The sequence below is a fragment of the Thalassophryne amazonica genome, chromosome 3 (assembly GCF_902500255.1).
Source record: "Thalassophryne amazonica chromosome 3, fThaAma1.1, whole genome shotgun sequence".
Classification (NCBI taxonomy): Eukaryota; Metazoa; Chordata; class Actinopteri; order Batrachoidiformes; family Batrachoididae; genus Thalassophryne; species Thalassophryne amazonica.
This window is the reverse complement of record NC_047105.1, coordinates 137,558,591-137,572,383: the sequence shown is the minus strand read 5'-3', so window position 1 is coordinate 137,572,383 and position 13,793 is coordinate 137,558,591. Positions and strand designations below refer to the sequence as shown.

The following is a 13,793-nucleotide window of genomic DNA, read 5'->3' as shown; positions in this document are numbered from 1 at the left end:
ATTGACTCCAAGATTTTTCACAGTTTTACTGGTTGTCAGGGTAATGCCATCCAGAGTAAGGATCTGGTTAGACACCATGTTTCTAAGATTTGTGGGGCCAAGTACAATAGCTTCAGTTTTATCTGAATTTAAAAGCAGGAAATTAGAGGTCATCCATGTCTTTATGTCTGAAAGCCATTCCTGCAGTTTAACTAATTGGTGTGTGTCCTCTGGCTTCATGGATAGATAAAGCTGGGTATCATCTGCATAACAATGAAAATTTAAGCAATGCTTTCTAATAACACTGCCTAAGGGAAGCATGTATAAAGTGAATAAAATTGGTCCTAACACAGAACCTTGTGGAACTCCATAATAAACCTTAGTCTGTGAAGAGGACTCCCCATTTACATGAACAAATTGTAATCTATTAGATAAATATGATTCAAACCACTGCAGTGCAGTGCCTTTAATACCTATGGCATGCTCTAATATCTGTCATAAAATTTTATGGTCAACAGTATCAAAAGCTGCACTGAGGTCTAACAGGACAAGCACAGAAGTTTCAAGTGTTTATTTCTTTTAATTTTGATGATTATAACTAACAACTAATGAAAACCCCAAACTCAGTATGTCAGAAAATTTGAATATTGTGAAAAAGGTTGTATATTTTAGACACCTGGTGTCACACTCTAATCAGCTAATTAACTCAAAACACCTGCAAAGGCCTTTAACTGGTCTCTCAGTCTAGTTCTGTAGGCTACACAATCATGGAGAAGACTCCTGACTTGATGTCTCGCCTGGGCTAAAGACAAAAAGGACTGGACTGCTGCTGAGTGGTCCAAAGTTATGTTCTCTGATCAAAGTAAGTTTTGCATTTCCTTTGGATATCAAGGTCCCAGAGTCTGGAGGAAGAGAGAAGAGGCACAGAATCCATGTTGCTTGAGGTCCAGTGTAAAGTTTCCACAGTCAGTGATGGTTTGGGGTGCCATGTCATCTGCTGGTGTTGGTCCACTGTGTTTTCTAAGGTCCAAGGTCGACACAGCCGTCTTCAAGGACGTTGTAGAGCACTTCATGCTTCCTGCTGCTGACCAACTTTATGGAGATGCAGATTTCATTTTCCAACAGGACTTGGCACCTGCACACAGTGCCAAAACTACTAGTACCTATTTTAGCTTTGAACACTGTTACAAACTGCCCCAGTCTCCCCTAACCATTATAACCGGTCCGCTGTACCAATAAATATCACAGCTTTGACCCCCTAAAACAAACAAACATCACTCATTTGTTTTATCTTAAATTTTCATCCTCATTTCCTCACCAGGAGCAACATTCGGGAATAAATCTTAGCAGCTCGTCAGCTCACCTGAGCTGAAGTGGATCCAAAGGCGAATCCGCAGCTGAAAACCACCGAGATATAACGACCTGGAGGAGCGCGCAGCAATCATTAAGTCCCAAAGTTCTTCAGCTTACTCCAGCAAAACACACAGAGACAAAAAGTAAATATAATCCAAACGTCGGTAGGGTTTCTGTTTCTGCCAAAAACAGCAGCCCTTTGATAAGTCCACAGCTGACCCAAGCCATTAAATTTGGCGATGCTGATTGGCCAAATATTTATTATATTTCCTTAGCAACCACACACAATTGGTCCATGGGCGACAATTCTGTCAGCCACAAGATAATAAATGTGGCGATGCTGATTGGCCAAATATTCATTATATTTTTTTAGCAACCACACACAATTAGTCCATGGGCAACAATTCTGTCAGCCACAAGATAATAAATTCGGCGATGCTGATTAGCCAAATATTCATTATATTTCCTTAGCAATTACACACAATTGGTCCATGGGCAACAATTCTGTCAGCCACAAGATAATAAATTCGGCGATGCTGATTAGCCAAATATTCATTATATTTCCTTAGCAATTACACACAATTAGTCCATGGGCAACAATTCTGTCAGCCACAAGATAATAAATTCGGCGATGCTGATTAGCCAAATATTCATTATATTTCCTTAGCAATTACACACAATTGGTCCATGGGCAGCAATTCTGTCAGCCACAAGATAATAAATTTAGCGATGCTGATTGGCCAAATATTAATTATTTTCCTTAGAAACATACACAATAGGTCATTTTGCTACACTTCAAGGAGCTGAGTGAGCACCCAAGAAGAGAAATGATATGTTCTGTGCTTCTGTCGGTGGAAATGCACTGTTGAATGAGAGTCAGTTGGTGGAAATGTTGTTTTAATAATTCAGATTACATGTAGGCACATATTATTAAGTAAAACTGACATTGATGATACTTTTTTAAAAATCCGCCACTGATACTATATATATATACTGCTCAGTTTCATTACATTTGATTATAGGCATCCATTCCTGCATTTCAAAGCTGCTCCACATTTCAAAAGAAAGTTGTGATGGAGCAATTTAGGGATAGTAATAAGGGAAAAAGAAAAAAAAGAAATAAATAATTTCAAGCAGGTGATGTCAACAGGGCATTGCTATCATGATTTGGTACAAAAGCAGTATCCATGAAAGGCTGAAACTTTGAGGAGCAAAGATGGGTGGTTGAAAGAATCTGAAGATATTTCAGGGCACAAGCCTAAGCTGAACACCCATGAGCTCTGATCCTTCAGACAGCACTGCTTCAAGAACAGTCATTCATCAATAGCTGATATAACCACATAGGCAAGGGATTACTTTCTGAAAGATTTGTCAAGCACTACAATACATTTACATTCATAAATGCCACTGAAAACTTTATTGTGGAAAAAAGTGGCATTATTTTAACATTATCTAGAACTGGCATCAACCAGTGGTGGGCACAGATAACCAAAAAATTAACTTCGATAACAGATAATCAGATAACTGAAAAGTTATCTTTGATAAAGATAAACCACCCAAAAATGTATTGGAAGCTACAGATAACCGATAAATTCCAGTATTGTTTCTGGTATATTTGCAACTACTAATAAACTGAATTTGAGTTTAAACACCACGATCGCTTCTGGAAACATCAAAGCGACAGCAGACCCAAACAATGAGCCCACATTTCTATGTTTGAACATCCTGTCTCCTGTTGGAAGCTCTTATTTACTACACAGCTTACAGTGCAGAGACAAGGTGAGCGCAATCACCAAGCCCAACTCTCTACCAATCACAATGCTCCGGTCAGGCGGAGGTCTTGGAAAATAAAGTCATACTGAGTTATGGTTTCGTGTATAAATAAAATGAATACTGATAGAATAACTCCATTAATGTCAATTCTGTCATTTGTACAAAGTTAAAATATAACATATATCTTTTAATGTTGAATAATGCACTAATTCTGAGGTTTTCTAACAAACACAGACAGATCGCAAAGGATTCTGGGTAACATGTGCCTCTGCTAAACACTGATTGGTTCAGTCATTCACTATGTAAACCAACATGTTAATGTGACCTGTGTCGTGTGTTGGTGTTTACAGATGTGCTTTTGTAAAATATTCCATTTTTTATTTGTAAAAACAGGCATTTTTACAGAGCCCTGGAAGTGTCATCACAACATGTTTTGCATGTGGAGAGAATGTGAGAATGTTCAGATGATTTTTTATTCATGTGAGAATTTTTTGGTCAGAGTTTCAGGTTAATCACGCGTCCTGCATCGTGTAGTGAACATGGAGTAACAAGCTGCGTTTAACATCTCACGACCACCTCCTGATTGCTGATCGTATGGTCGAATGAAAATCAAATCTGTTTGATATTATTCTGGTTGGCCGTCGTGAGGGTTTCCTGCTGCTGAGGGGCAACAAGCGTCCAACCGCTCGCACTGTGCATGTGCAAACACCGCAGAGCTGTCTTGTAATGTTTTGTTTTTTTTGTCGTTTTGTTTTTAAACTTTGATGTCTCCCATCGAGAGTTTTTGTAAATTAAGTTTGAAAAAACTTAACTTGCTCATCTTCAGGACGAATACTGCCATGAACTGCCATGAACACTATCAATCAACCAATCAACTTTTTTCTTATATAGCGCCAAATCACAACAAACAGTTGCCCCAAGGCGCTCCATATTGTAAGGCAAGGCCATACAATAATTATGAAAAACCCCAACGGTCAAAACGACCCCCTATGAGCAAGCACTTGGCCACAGTGGGAAGGAAAAACTCCCTTTTAACAGGAAGAAACCTCCAGCAGAACCAGGCTCAGGGAGGGGCAGTCTTCTGCTGAGACTGGTTGGGGCTGAGGGAAAGAACCAGGAAAAAGACATGCCGAGAAGGGGGGCAGAGATCGATCACTAATGATTAAATGCAGAGTGATGCATACGGAGCAAAAAGAGAAAGAAACAGTGCATCATGGGAACCCCCCACAGTCTACGTCTAAAGCAACATAACCAAGGGATGGTCCAGGGTCACCCGATCCAGCCCTAACTATAAGCCTTAGCGAAAAGGAAAGTTTTAAGCCTAATCTTAAAAGTAGAGAGGGTATCTGTCTCCCTGATCTGAATTGGGAGCTGGTTCCACAGGAGAGGAGCCTGAAAGCTGAAGGCTCTGCCTCCCATTCTACTCTTACAAACCCTAGGAACTACAAGTAAGCCCGCAGTCTGAGAGCGAAGTGCTCTAATGGGGTAATATGGTACTACGAGGTCCCTAAGATAAGATGGGACCTGATTATTCAAAACCTTATAAGTAAGAAGAAGAATTTTAAATTCTATTCTAGAATTAACAGGAAGCCAATGAAGAGAGGCCAACACGGGTGAGATATGCTCTCTCCTGCTAGTCCCCGTCAGTACTCTAGCTGCAGCATTCTGAACCAACTGAAGGCTTTTTAGGGAACTTTTAGGACAACCTGATAATAATGAATTACAATAGTCCAGCCTAGAGGAAATAAATGCATGAATTAGTTTTTCAGCATCACTCTGAGACAAGACCTTTCTGATTTTAGAGATATTGCGTAAATGCAAAAAGGCAGTCCTACATATTTGTTTAATATGCGCTTTGAATGACATATCCTGATCAAAAATGACTCCAAGATTTCTCACAGTATTACTAGAGATCAGGGAAATGCCATCCAGAGTAACGATCTGGTTAGACACCATGCTTCTAAGATTTGTGGGGCCAAGTACAATAACTTCAGTTTTATCTGAGTTTAAAAGCAGGAAATTAGAGGTCATCCATGTCTTTATGTCTGTAAGACAATCCTGCAGTTTAGCTAATTGGTGTGTATCCTCTGGCTTCATGGATAGATAAAGCTGGGTATCATCTGCGTAACAATGAAAATTTAAGCAATACCGTCTAATAATACTGCCTAAGGGAAGCATGTATAAAGTGAATAAAATTGGTCGTAGCACAGAACCTTGTGGAACTCCATAATTAACTTTAGTCTGTGAAGAAGATTCCCCATTTACATGAACAAACTGTAATCTATTAGACAAATATGATTCAAACCACCGCAGCGCAGTGCCTTTAATACCTATGACATGCTCTAATCTCTGTAATAAAATTTTATGGTCAACAGTATCAAAAGCAGCACTGAGGTCCAACAGAAAAAGCACAGAGATGAGTCCACTGTCCGAAGCCATAAGAAGATCAATTGTAACCTTCACTAATGCTGTTTCTGTACTATGATGAATTCTAAAACCTGACTGAAACTCTTCAAATAGACCATTCCTCTGCAGGTGATCAGTTAGCTGTTTTACAACTACCCTCTCAAGAATCTTTGAGAGAAAAGGAAGGTTGGAGATTGGCTTATAATTAGCTAAGATAGCTGGGTCAAGTGATGGCTTTTTAAGTGATGGTTTAATTACTGCCACCTTAAAGGCCTGTGGTACATAACCAACTAACAAAGATAGATTGATCATATTTAAGATTGAAGCATTAAATAATGGTAGGACTTCCTTGAGCAGCCTGGCAGGAATGGGGTCTAATAAACATGTTGATGGTTTGGATGAAGTAACTAATGAAAATAACTCAGACAGAACAATCGGAGAGAAAGAGTCTAACCAAATACCGGCATCACTGAAAGCAGCCAAAGATAACGATACATCTTTGGGATGGTTATGAGTAATTTTTTCTCTAATAGTCAAAATTTTGTTAGCAAAGAAAGTCATGAAGTCATTACTAGTTAAAGTTAATGGAATACTCAGCTCAATAGAGCTCTGACTCTTTGTCAGCCTGGCTACAGTGCTGAAAAGAAACCTGGGGTTGTTCTTATTTTCTTCAATTAGTGATGAGTAGTAAGATGTCCTAGCTTTACGGAGGGCTTTTTTATAGAGCAACAAACTCTTTTTCCAGGCTAAGTGAAGATCTTCTAAATTAGTGAGACGCCATTTCCTCTCCAACTTACGGGTTATCTGCTTTAAGCTACGAGTTTGTGAGTTATACCACGGAGTCAGACACTTCTGATTTAAAGCTCTCTTTTTCAGAGGAGCTACAGCATCCAAAGTTGTCTTCAATGAGGATGTAAAACTATTGACGAGATACTCTAACTCCCTTACAGAGTTTAGGTAGCTACTCTGCTCTGTGTTGGTATATGACATTAGAGAACATAAAGAAGGAATCATATCCTTAAACCTAGTTACAGCGCTTTCTGAAAGACTTCTAGTGTAATGAAACTTATTCCCCACTGCAGGGTAGTCCATCAGGGTAAATGTAAATGTTATTAAAAAATGATCAGATAGAAGGGAGTTTTCAGGGAATACTGTTAAGTCTTCTATTTCCATACCATAAGTCAGAACAAGATCTAAAATATGATTAAAGTGGTGGGTGGACTCATTTACTTTTTGACAAAGCCGATAGAGTCTAATAATAGATTAAATGCAGTGTTGAGGCTGTCATTCTCAGCATCTGTGTGGATGTTAAAATCGCCCACTATAATTATCTTATCTGAGCTAAGCACTAAGTCAGACAAAAGGTCTGAAAATTCACAGAGAAACTCACAGTAACGACCAGGTGGACGATAGATAATAACAAATAAAACTGGTTTTTGGGACTTCCAATTTGGATGGACAAGACTAAGAGACAAGCTTTCAAATGAATTAAAGCTCTGTCTAGGTTTTTGATTAATTAATAAGCTGGAATGGAAGATTGCTGCTAATCCTCCGCCCCGGCCCATGCTACGAGCATTCTGACAGTTAGTGTGACTCGGGGGTGTTGACTCATTTAAACTAACATATTCATCCTGCTGTAACCAGGTTTCTGTTAGGCAGAATAATCAATACGTTGATCAATTATTATATCATTTACCAACAGGGACTTAGAAGAGAGAGACCTAATGTTTAATAGACCACATTTAACTGTTTTAGTCTGTGGTGCAATTGAAGGTGCTATATTATTTTTTCTTTTTGAATTTTTATGCTTAAATAGATTTTTGCTGGTTATTGGTGGTCTGGGAGCAGGCACCGTCTCTACGGGGATGGGGTAATGAGGGGATGGCAGGGGGAGAGAAGCTGCAGAGAGGTGTATAAGACCACAGCTCTGCCTCCTGGTCCCAACGCTAGACAGTCACAGTTTGGAGGATCCAAAAAAATTGGCCAGATTTCTAGAAATGAGAGCTGCTCCCTCTAAAGTGGGATGGATGCCGTCTCTCCTAACAAGACCAGGTTTTCCCCAGAAGCTTTGCCAATTATCAATGAAGCCCACCTCATTTTTTGGACACCACTCAGACAGCCAGCAATTCAAGGAGAACATGCGGCTAAACATGTCACTCCCGGTCTGATTGGGGAGGGGCCCAGAGAAAACAACAGAGTCCGACATTGTTTTTGCAAAGTTACACACCGATTTAATGTTAATTTTAGTGACCTCCGATTGGCGTAACCGAGTGTCATTACTGCCGACGTGAATTACAATCTTACCAAATTTACGCTTAGCCTTAGCCAGCAATTTCAAATGTCCTTCGATGTCGCCTGCTCTGGCCCCCGGAAGACAATTGACAATGGTTGCTGGTGTCGCTAACTTCACATTTCTCAAAACAGAGTCGCCAATAACCAGAGTTTGATCCTCGGCGAGTGTATCGTCGAGTGGGGAAAAACGGTTAGAGATGTGATCGGGTTGACGGTGTACACGGGGCTTCTGTTTAGGGCTACGCTTCCTCCTCACAGTCACCCAGTCAGCCTGCTTTCCCGACTGCACGGGATCTGCCAGGGGGGAACTAACGGCGGCTAAGCTACCTTGGTCTGCACCGACTACAGGGGCCTGGCTAGCTGTAGAATTTTCCACGGTGCGGAGCCAAGCCTCCAATTCGCCCAGCCTGGCCTCCAAAGCTACGAATAAGCTGCACTTATTACAAGTACCGTTACTGCTAAAGGAGGCCGAGGAATAACTAAACATTTCACACCCAGAGCAGAAAAGTACGGAAGAGACAGGAGAAGCCACCATGCTAAACCGGCTAAGAGCTAGTAGCTGCGCTAAGCTAACGGATTCCCAAAAACACACAAAGTGAATAATGTGCCTCTACTGGCCAGTAGATGGCAGTAGAGGCCTTGAAATCTTTCCAAAACAAAATTCCAGAAAATCCATGTCTGCTGCGACATTTAAGATGCGTGGAATTTAACAAATGCAAATACAATAACGTCTATAAACCCAGAGAATATATTCACGAGAGTTTTAGGCACTAGAGTTTAATGCTGTTGTCCGTGGAGCCTGAACAGAGTGTCTGAAATGCATTTGTCCTGTCGTGAACGTACTAATCCTACCCATAATGCACTGCTCGGCACAGCATGTCCACACTAAAACCTTAAAAATTAGCACATTAGCACTAGCATTAGCACATCTAAAACATATATCTGTTATTTTCACTTTATAAAACTTCAGACATGACAATAATTTAAAATAACTTGTCCAAAATTAGTTTGGTTAAAATTTGAACCATAAGTTAAAAATGTATGCCTCTGAATGACTTGGGTGATATTACCAGCATATTAGTATGGTGTTAAAGGAAATGATTTTTCTTTTTTTTTTTTCTTAAAAAACAGTTTTTCTTTTGTCTGCAGAGGATAGTGTTCTTCATAGAAGCAGCTGTTTTCGGTTTGCAGAGGATGGAACCATACATCTGTTACAAAACTTTTATCAGGTAGGTGCTCAACTGATTTTTAATTTTAGATAATCCGATAATGAAAACGTCATCTTTGATAATTATCTGTTATTGGATTATCAGAACTGTGCCCACCACTGGCATCAACCTCTCTGGGCTCAGAGGCATCTGGGTTGGACCATCACACAGTGAACCATGTATTGTGGACAGACAAATAAGTATTCCAGATCTTTATTGGAAGAAATGGATGTTGTGTTGTTCAGCCCAAAGATGAAAAGAAGAGTCTTTATTATAGCTGCACATACATACAATGAAATTTGTCCTCTGCATTTAACCATCCTAATTACAGCTAGACACAATCAACCACTAGGAGCAGTGGACTGCCATAGTCTGGTGTCCGGGGATCATCATATGTAGAGACGCTGCCTTGGTCAGGGGCAGAGAAAGGAGCAGACCCTAAATAAGCATGTTTTTGATTGTGGAAGAAAAATGGAGTGCCCGGAGGAAACCCACGCAGATACGCGGAGAACATGCAAACTCTACACCGAAAGGGTGGGAAGTAATCCCACGACCTCCTTGCTGTGAGGCACCTGTGCTAACCACTGAGCTACCATGCTGCCAGGACCATCTAGACTTTTTCCAGAAGTCCAAAAACCTGTTGTGGTATGGGGTTGTGTCAGTGCCCTTTGGAAATGTAATTTACACATCTGTGATAACAGTATTCATGCAGAAAAGTACACCGAGATTTTACAGCAACATATGTTCCCTTCAGTATGTTATCTTTTCCAGGGACGTTCATGCACAACAAGGCAATGGAAAAACCACATTATGAAGACATGGCTGTGGGATAAAGGGGTAGACATACTGGACTGGCCTGCCTGCAGTCCTGATGGATTGCATTTTAAATGGATGAAATGGACTGCATTTATATAGCACTTTTCCATCTGAATCAGAAGTTCAGCGCACTTTGCAATGATGTCTCACATTCACCCATTCGCACACATACCGATGTAGGGGTGCTGCCATGGAAGCCGCTCACTACAGACCAGGAGCAATTTAGGCATTAAGTGATTTTCTAGCCTGATGTGGGTATGAACCAAGGTTCCTCTGGTCACCACTTGACCATTTTCTCCTCACAAGATCTGTCTGATCTGTCCCCACGAGAGAATTGTGGAGAATTTTGCCAAAACCCTGTGCTGTTGCACACCTGTTTGCAGTACGAATGGCACAAAATGACACCTGTAACATTTCAGCGCCTTGAGCGCCTCAATGCCAAAACACCAAGTGTTGTGAGAAGGAATGGGAACCCACCTGTCCCACCCGTTGCTGGAATGTGTTGCAGTCCTTAAATGCAGGGATAGACATGAAATTACACTGACCAGAAAAAACAAAATATTTTGGGTTCAACTGTCTGCAATGAAATAAACACAAAGCAACTATAAAAATCACTGTGGCTTTTGTTGTTGTTGTTGTTGTTTTTTTGCATTTTCCATACAGTTTCAACTTGATTTGGGGTTGCAAATCTAATGTAGCCATTTTAAAGGTTACCAGTGTTCATGTGGTGAAAATGAAAATAACACATTTGACCAAACCACAGAATGCCATGCGAGATAGCAGTCACCCTTCATCTATAATCTGTACTGGTTCCAAATTAGTCAAAGTCATCATCTGAACTGCTGTGTTGACGTTTAAATTTAGTACAATGTTACTATTGTCAGCTGTGCTTTTCTTTGGTGTATACGAGGTCTATTAGATAAGAAACCGACACTTTTTTTTTTAAACTATATGGATTTGAATGACGTGCGATTACACCAATCATGCTTGAACCCTCGTGCGCATGCGTGAGTTTTTTCACGCATGTCGGTGATGTCATTTCCCTGTGGGCAGGCCTTGAGTGAGATGTGGTTCAGCCCTCTCGGCTGAATTCCTTTGTTTCACACGCTGCTCGAGACGGCGCGCGTTGGTTTATCAAAATTTTTTCTGGACCTGTGAGGACTATCTGAGTGGACACTATTTGAGAAATTTAGCTGGTTTTCGGTGAAAAGTTTAACGGCTGATGAGAGATTATGGGGTGTTTCTGTTGCTGTAAGGACTTCCCACGGAACGGGACGTCGCACAGCGCTTCCAGGCGCCGCCGTCGGCCTGTTTCGACCTGAAAACATCCTAATTTAAGGCTTAATTCACCCAGGACGTCGTGAGAGATCAGAGAAGATTCAGAAGAGGCCGGCATGAGGACTTTATGCGGACAATCCACTGTTTAAGGACATTTTTTAATGAAAGACGTGCGCGCAAATTCGCCGAGTCGTTTCTGTGATGACTCGGCGAATCTGTGTGTGCCGCGACAGGAAAAACACCTCCGTGTTGAAAACCATTTGTAAAATTCAGGCGGCTTTTGATGGCTTTCAACAAGTGAGTAACTGAGAAATTGTTTAACAGCTTGGGCATGTTCCAACTTGCCCGTTAAGGTTTCCAACGGAGGTGTGTTTCCTGTCACGACCCCCCGTCGGGTCCGGCCTGACATGCGACTCTGCCCGCACATTCTTTCATTACAAAATGTCCGTTAACAATGGAATGTCCGAATAAACTCCTCATGCCGACTTCTTCTGAAAGTTCTCTGTTCTCTGACGACTTACTGGGTCAACAGAGCCTGAAATGTGGAAGTTTTCAACTTGAAACGGTGAGACGCTGCCGCCTCGAAGCGCAGATCGCCGTCAGGCGCCATGGGCCGTCCTTAAAGCGACACTACCAGACCAAAATCTCTCATCAGCCGTTAATTTTTTACCGAAAACCAGCTGAATTTATCGAATGGTGTCCACTCAGTTGTGCCTTACAGTTTTGAAAAAATTTTGATCAAACAAAGCAGCAGTCTCTGAGCCATTCCTAAACAATGAAAAAATCGACGAGAGGGTGGACCACTCCTCACTCAAAGACTGCCCACAGGTGAATGACGTAACCGACAGGCGTGAAAAAACTCTTGCATGCCCACGAGGGTTCAAGCATGTCTGATGTAATCACACGTGATTCAAATCCATATGGTTTTTGAAAAAAATAATAAGGTCGGATACTTTTCTAACAGACCTCGTATAAGCTACAGTGTAGCAATTTTTTTCTTGCATGTCCTCGTCTCTTCCCCCCATTCGAGGCTGAAAATTTCACAGAATGCCACAAGGCCCCTTTGGCTTCTTTTCAATTTCTCCTCTCCTGCTGTCCTCATCTCTTCATGGTGCAGCAGTAATTGCTGCTGTGCCTTTGGACATAATAGACTGGCCTTGCGATGGATATGCAGAACTGTTTCTCTTCTCTCCACAGGGCCGGATACAAATCGAAAATGGAGCCCTATCTATAGCCGCATTAAACTTGCCAGATTCTGGAATGTATCAGTGTGTGGCTGAAAACAAACATGGTGTTATTTATTCCAGTGCCCAGCTAATGGTGTTAGGTAAGATTGCCTCCTTCCCTGATTTTATCCTGCTTATCTTTGTGTGCATTCCATCATGTCCTGAACATAAAGCCAGCATCCTGCTGCAGCCGTCCTCTGGAATCAGTCTGCAGACTCATTTAATGTCACTATGAACTCTGCAAGCACAAACATGAATCTGATGGAGTGTCTCATTTTACATTCAGTCACTTCATCATATTGATTTGGATACTACAAACACATTGCTTTGTGGTATTGTCCAGGTTTTCTCATGCAGATGAGCTTGATTTGTTATTGATTTATTTTCAAAGCTTTGATGACTTCTCTCTAACGGACTCAATGAGAAGTTTTATTCTGTCAGGAATATGTCATTACTTATTAGACGATCATTAGACGATGGCATCTGTGAGGGATCAAAAAGATCAATAGGTGCATGTGCCGAGTTCATACTGAGATTTGCAGTCGTTCACACTGAAGACAGACGAGTTGGTCTCAATACAGCACATCTACCATGCAGAGCTGCAATGCCACTCATTCTCCTAATCTGTCACATTTTTTCTGCTCCTTCACACAGCTTCACCTCCCAGCTTCTCCAAAGTCCTTTAAAGGCCTTGCTAAAAGCTTGCTCAGGCAGTGAAGTCACTCTTGAATGCAAGCCCCAGGCCTCGCCTCCAGCAATTAGCCTGTGGAAGAAAAGCAGTGAGATTCTGCAGAGAAGTGAAAGGTAGGATAAAAGTCTCAGTGAATATTCCAAGCTGCTTCCGTTCACATCATTGCAAGCTAACTTGTTCGAAGACTGCATTTGGTCGGCACACAGCAAGCACTCATGCACAACCTGGTCTCACAGGCAGCAGGAGCAGGATTCAAACCCTGGTGTACCAACCCAGTCTCACAGCATGTTGTGATTCAGCAGCACGAAATATACATTAATCTATTGGTTTGTGGTATTGTGATGAAAAGCACCTCATTTTCATCATGGCAGCACAAATTCATTGTAATTAATTCCGTGATGGCTGCATGAAATTAAAAGTGAAGCTGGGGGGTTGGAGGTGGTTATGGTTAGGGTGGGGGAAGGAGTAAGGTTAGGTTATGGTTAAGGTTAGGGTTGGGGTAGGAGGAGGGTTAGTAATAGTGAGTTTAAAAAAAAACTGTCAAGAAAATTTGACTCATTTCGTGACGGTCGCTCGAAAAAAAACGTGAGACTGAGCTGAGGATCAATATAAAGAGTTTGTTTTTAATGTAGCTTTGCAAAGAGGGAAGTCTTTAAAAATAAAAGCAGTGCTCTACTTTGTCATGACACAAATGGTAGGACAGAAAATAATGACTTTGATTGAAAATCACAGCTGTGTCATTTATAAACAAGCGCAATCGGAGATTTCTGA

The 13,793-nt window shown here is 41.3% G+C and overlaps 1 protein-coding gene across 1 annotated transcript in view; it reads left to right on the top strand.

Annotated features, from left to right (window-relative positions):
* The window catches only part of cntn3b (contactin 3b), a 519,637-nt gene that overhangs the window by 349,777 nt on the left and 156,067 nt on the right, over positions 1–13,793 (top strand). Inside the window, 3 exon segments of the mRNA XM_034167483.1 lie at positions 12,303–12,432; positions 12,986–13,006; positions 13,009–13,135. Coding sequence (XP_034023374.1) covers positions 12,303–12,432; positions 12,986–13,006; positions 13,009–13,135 — 278 coding nt within the window.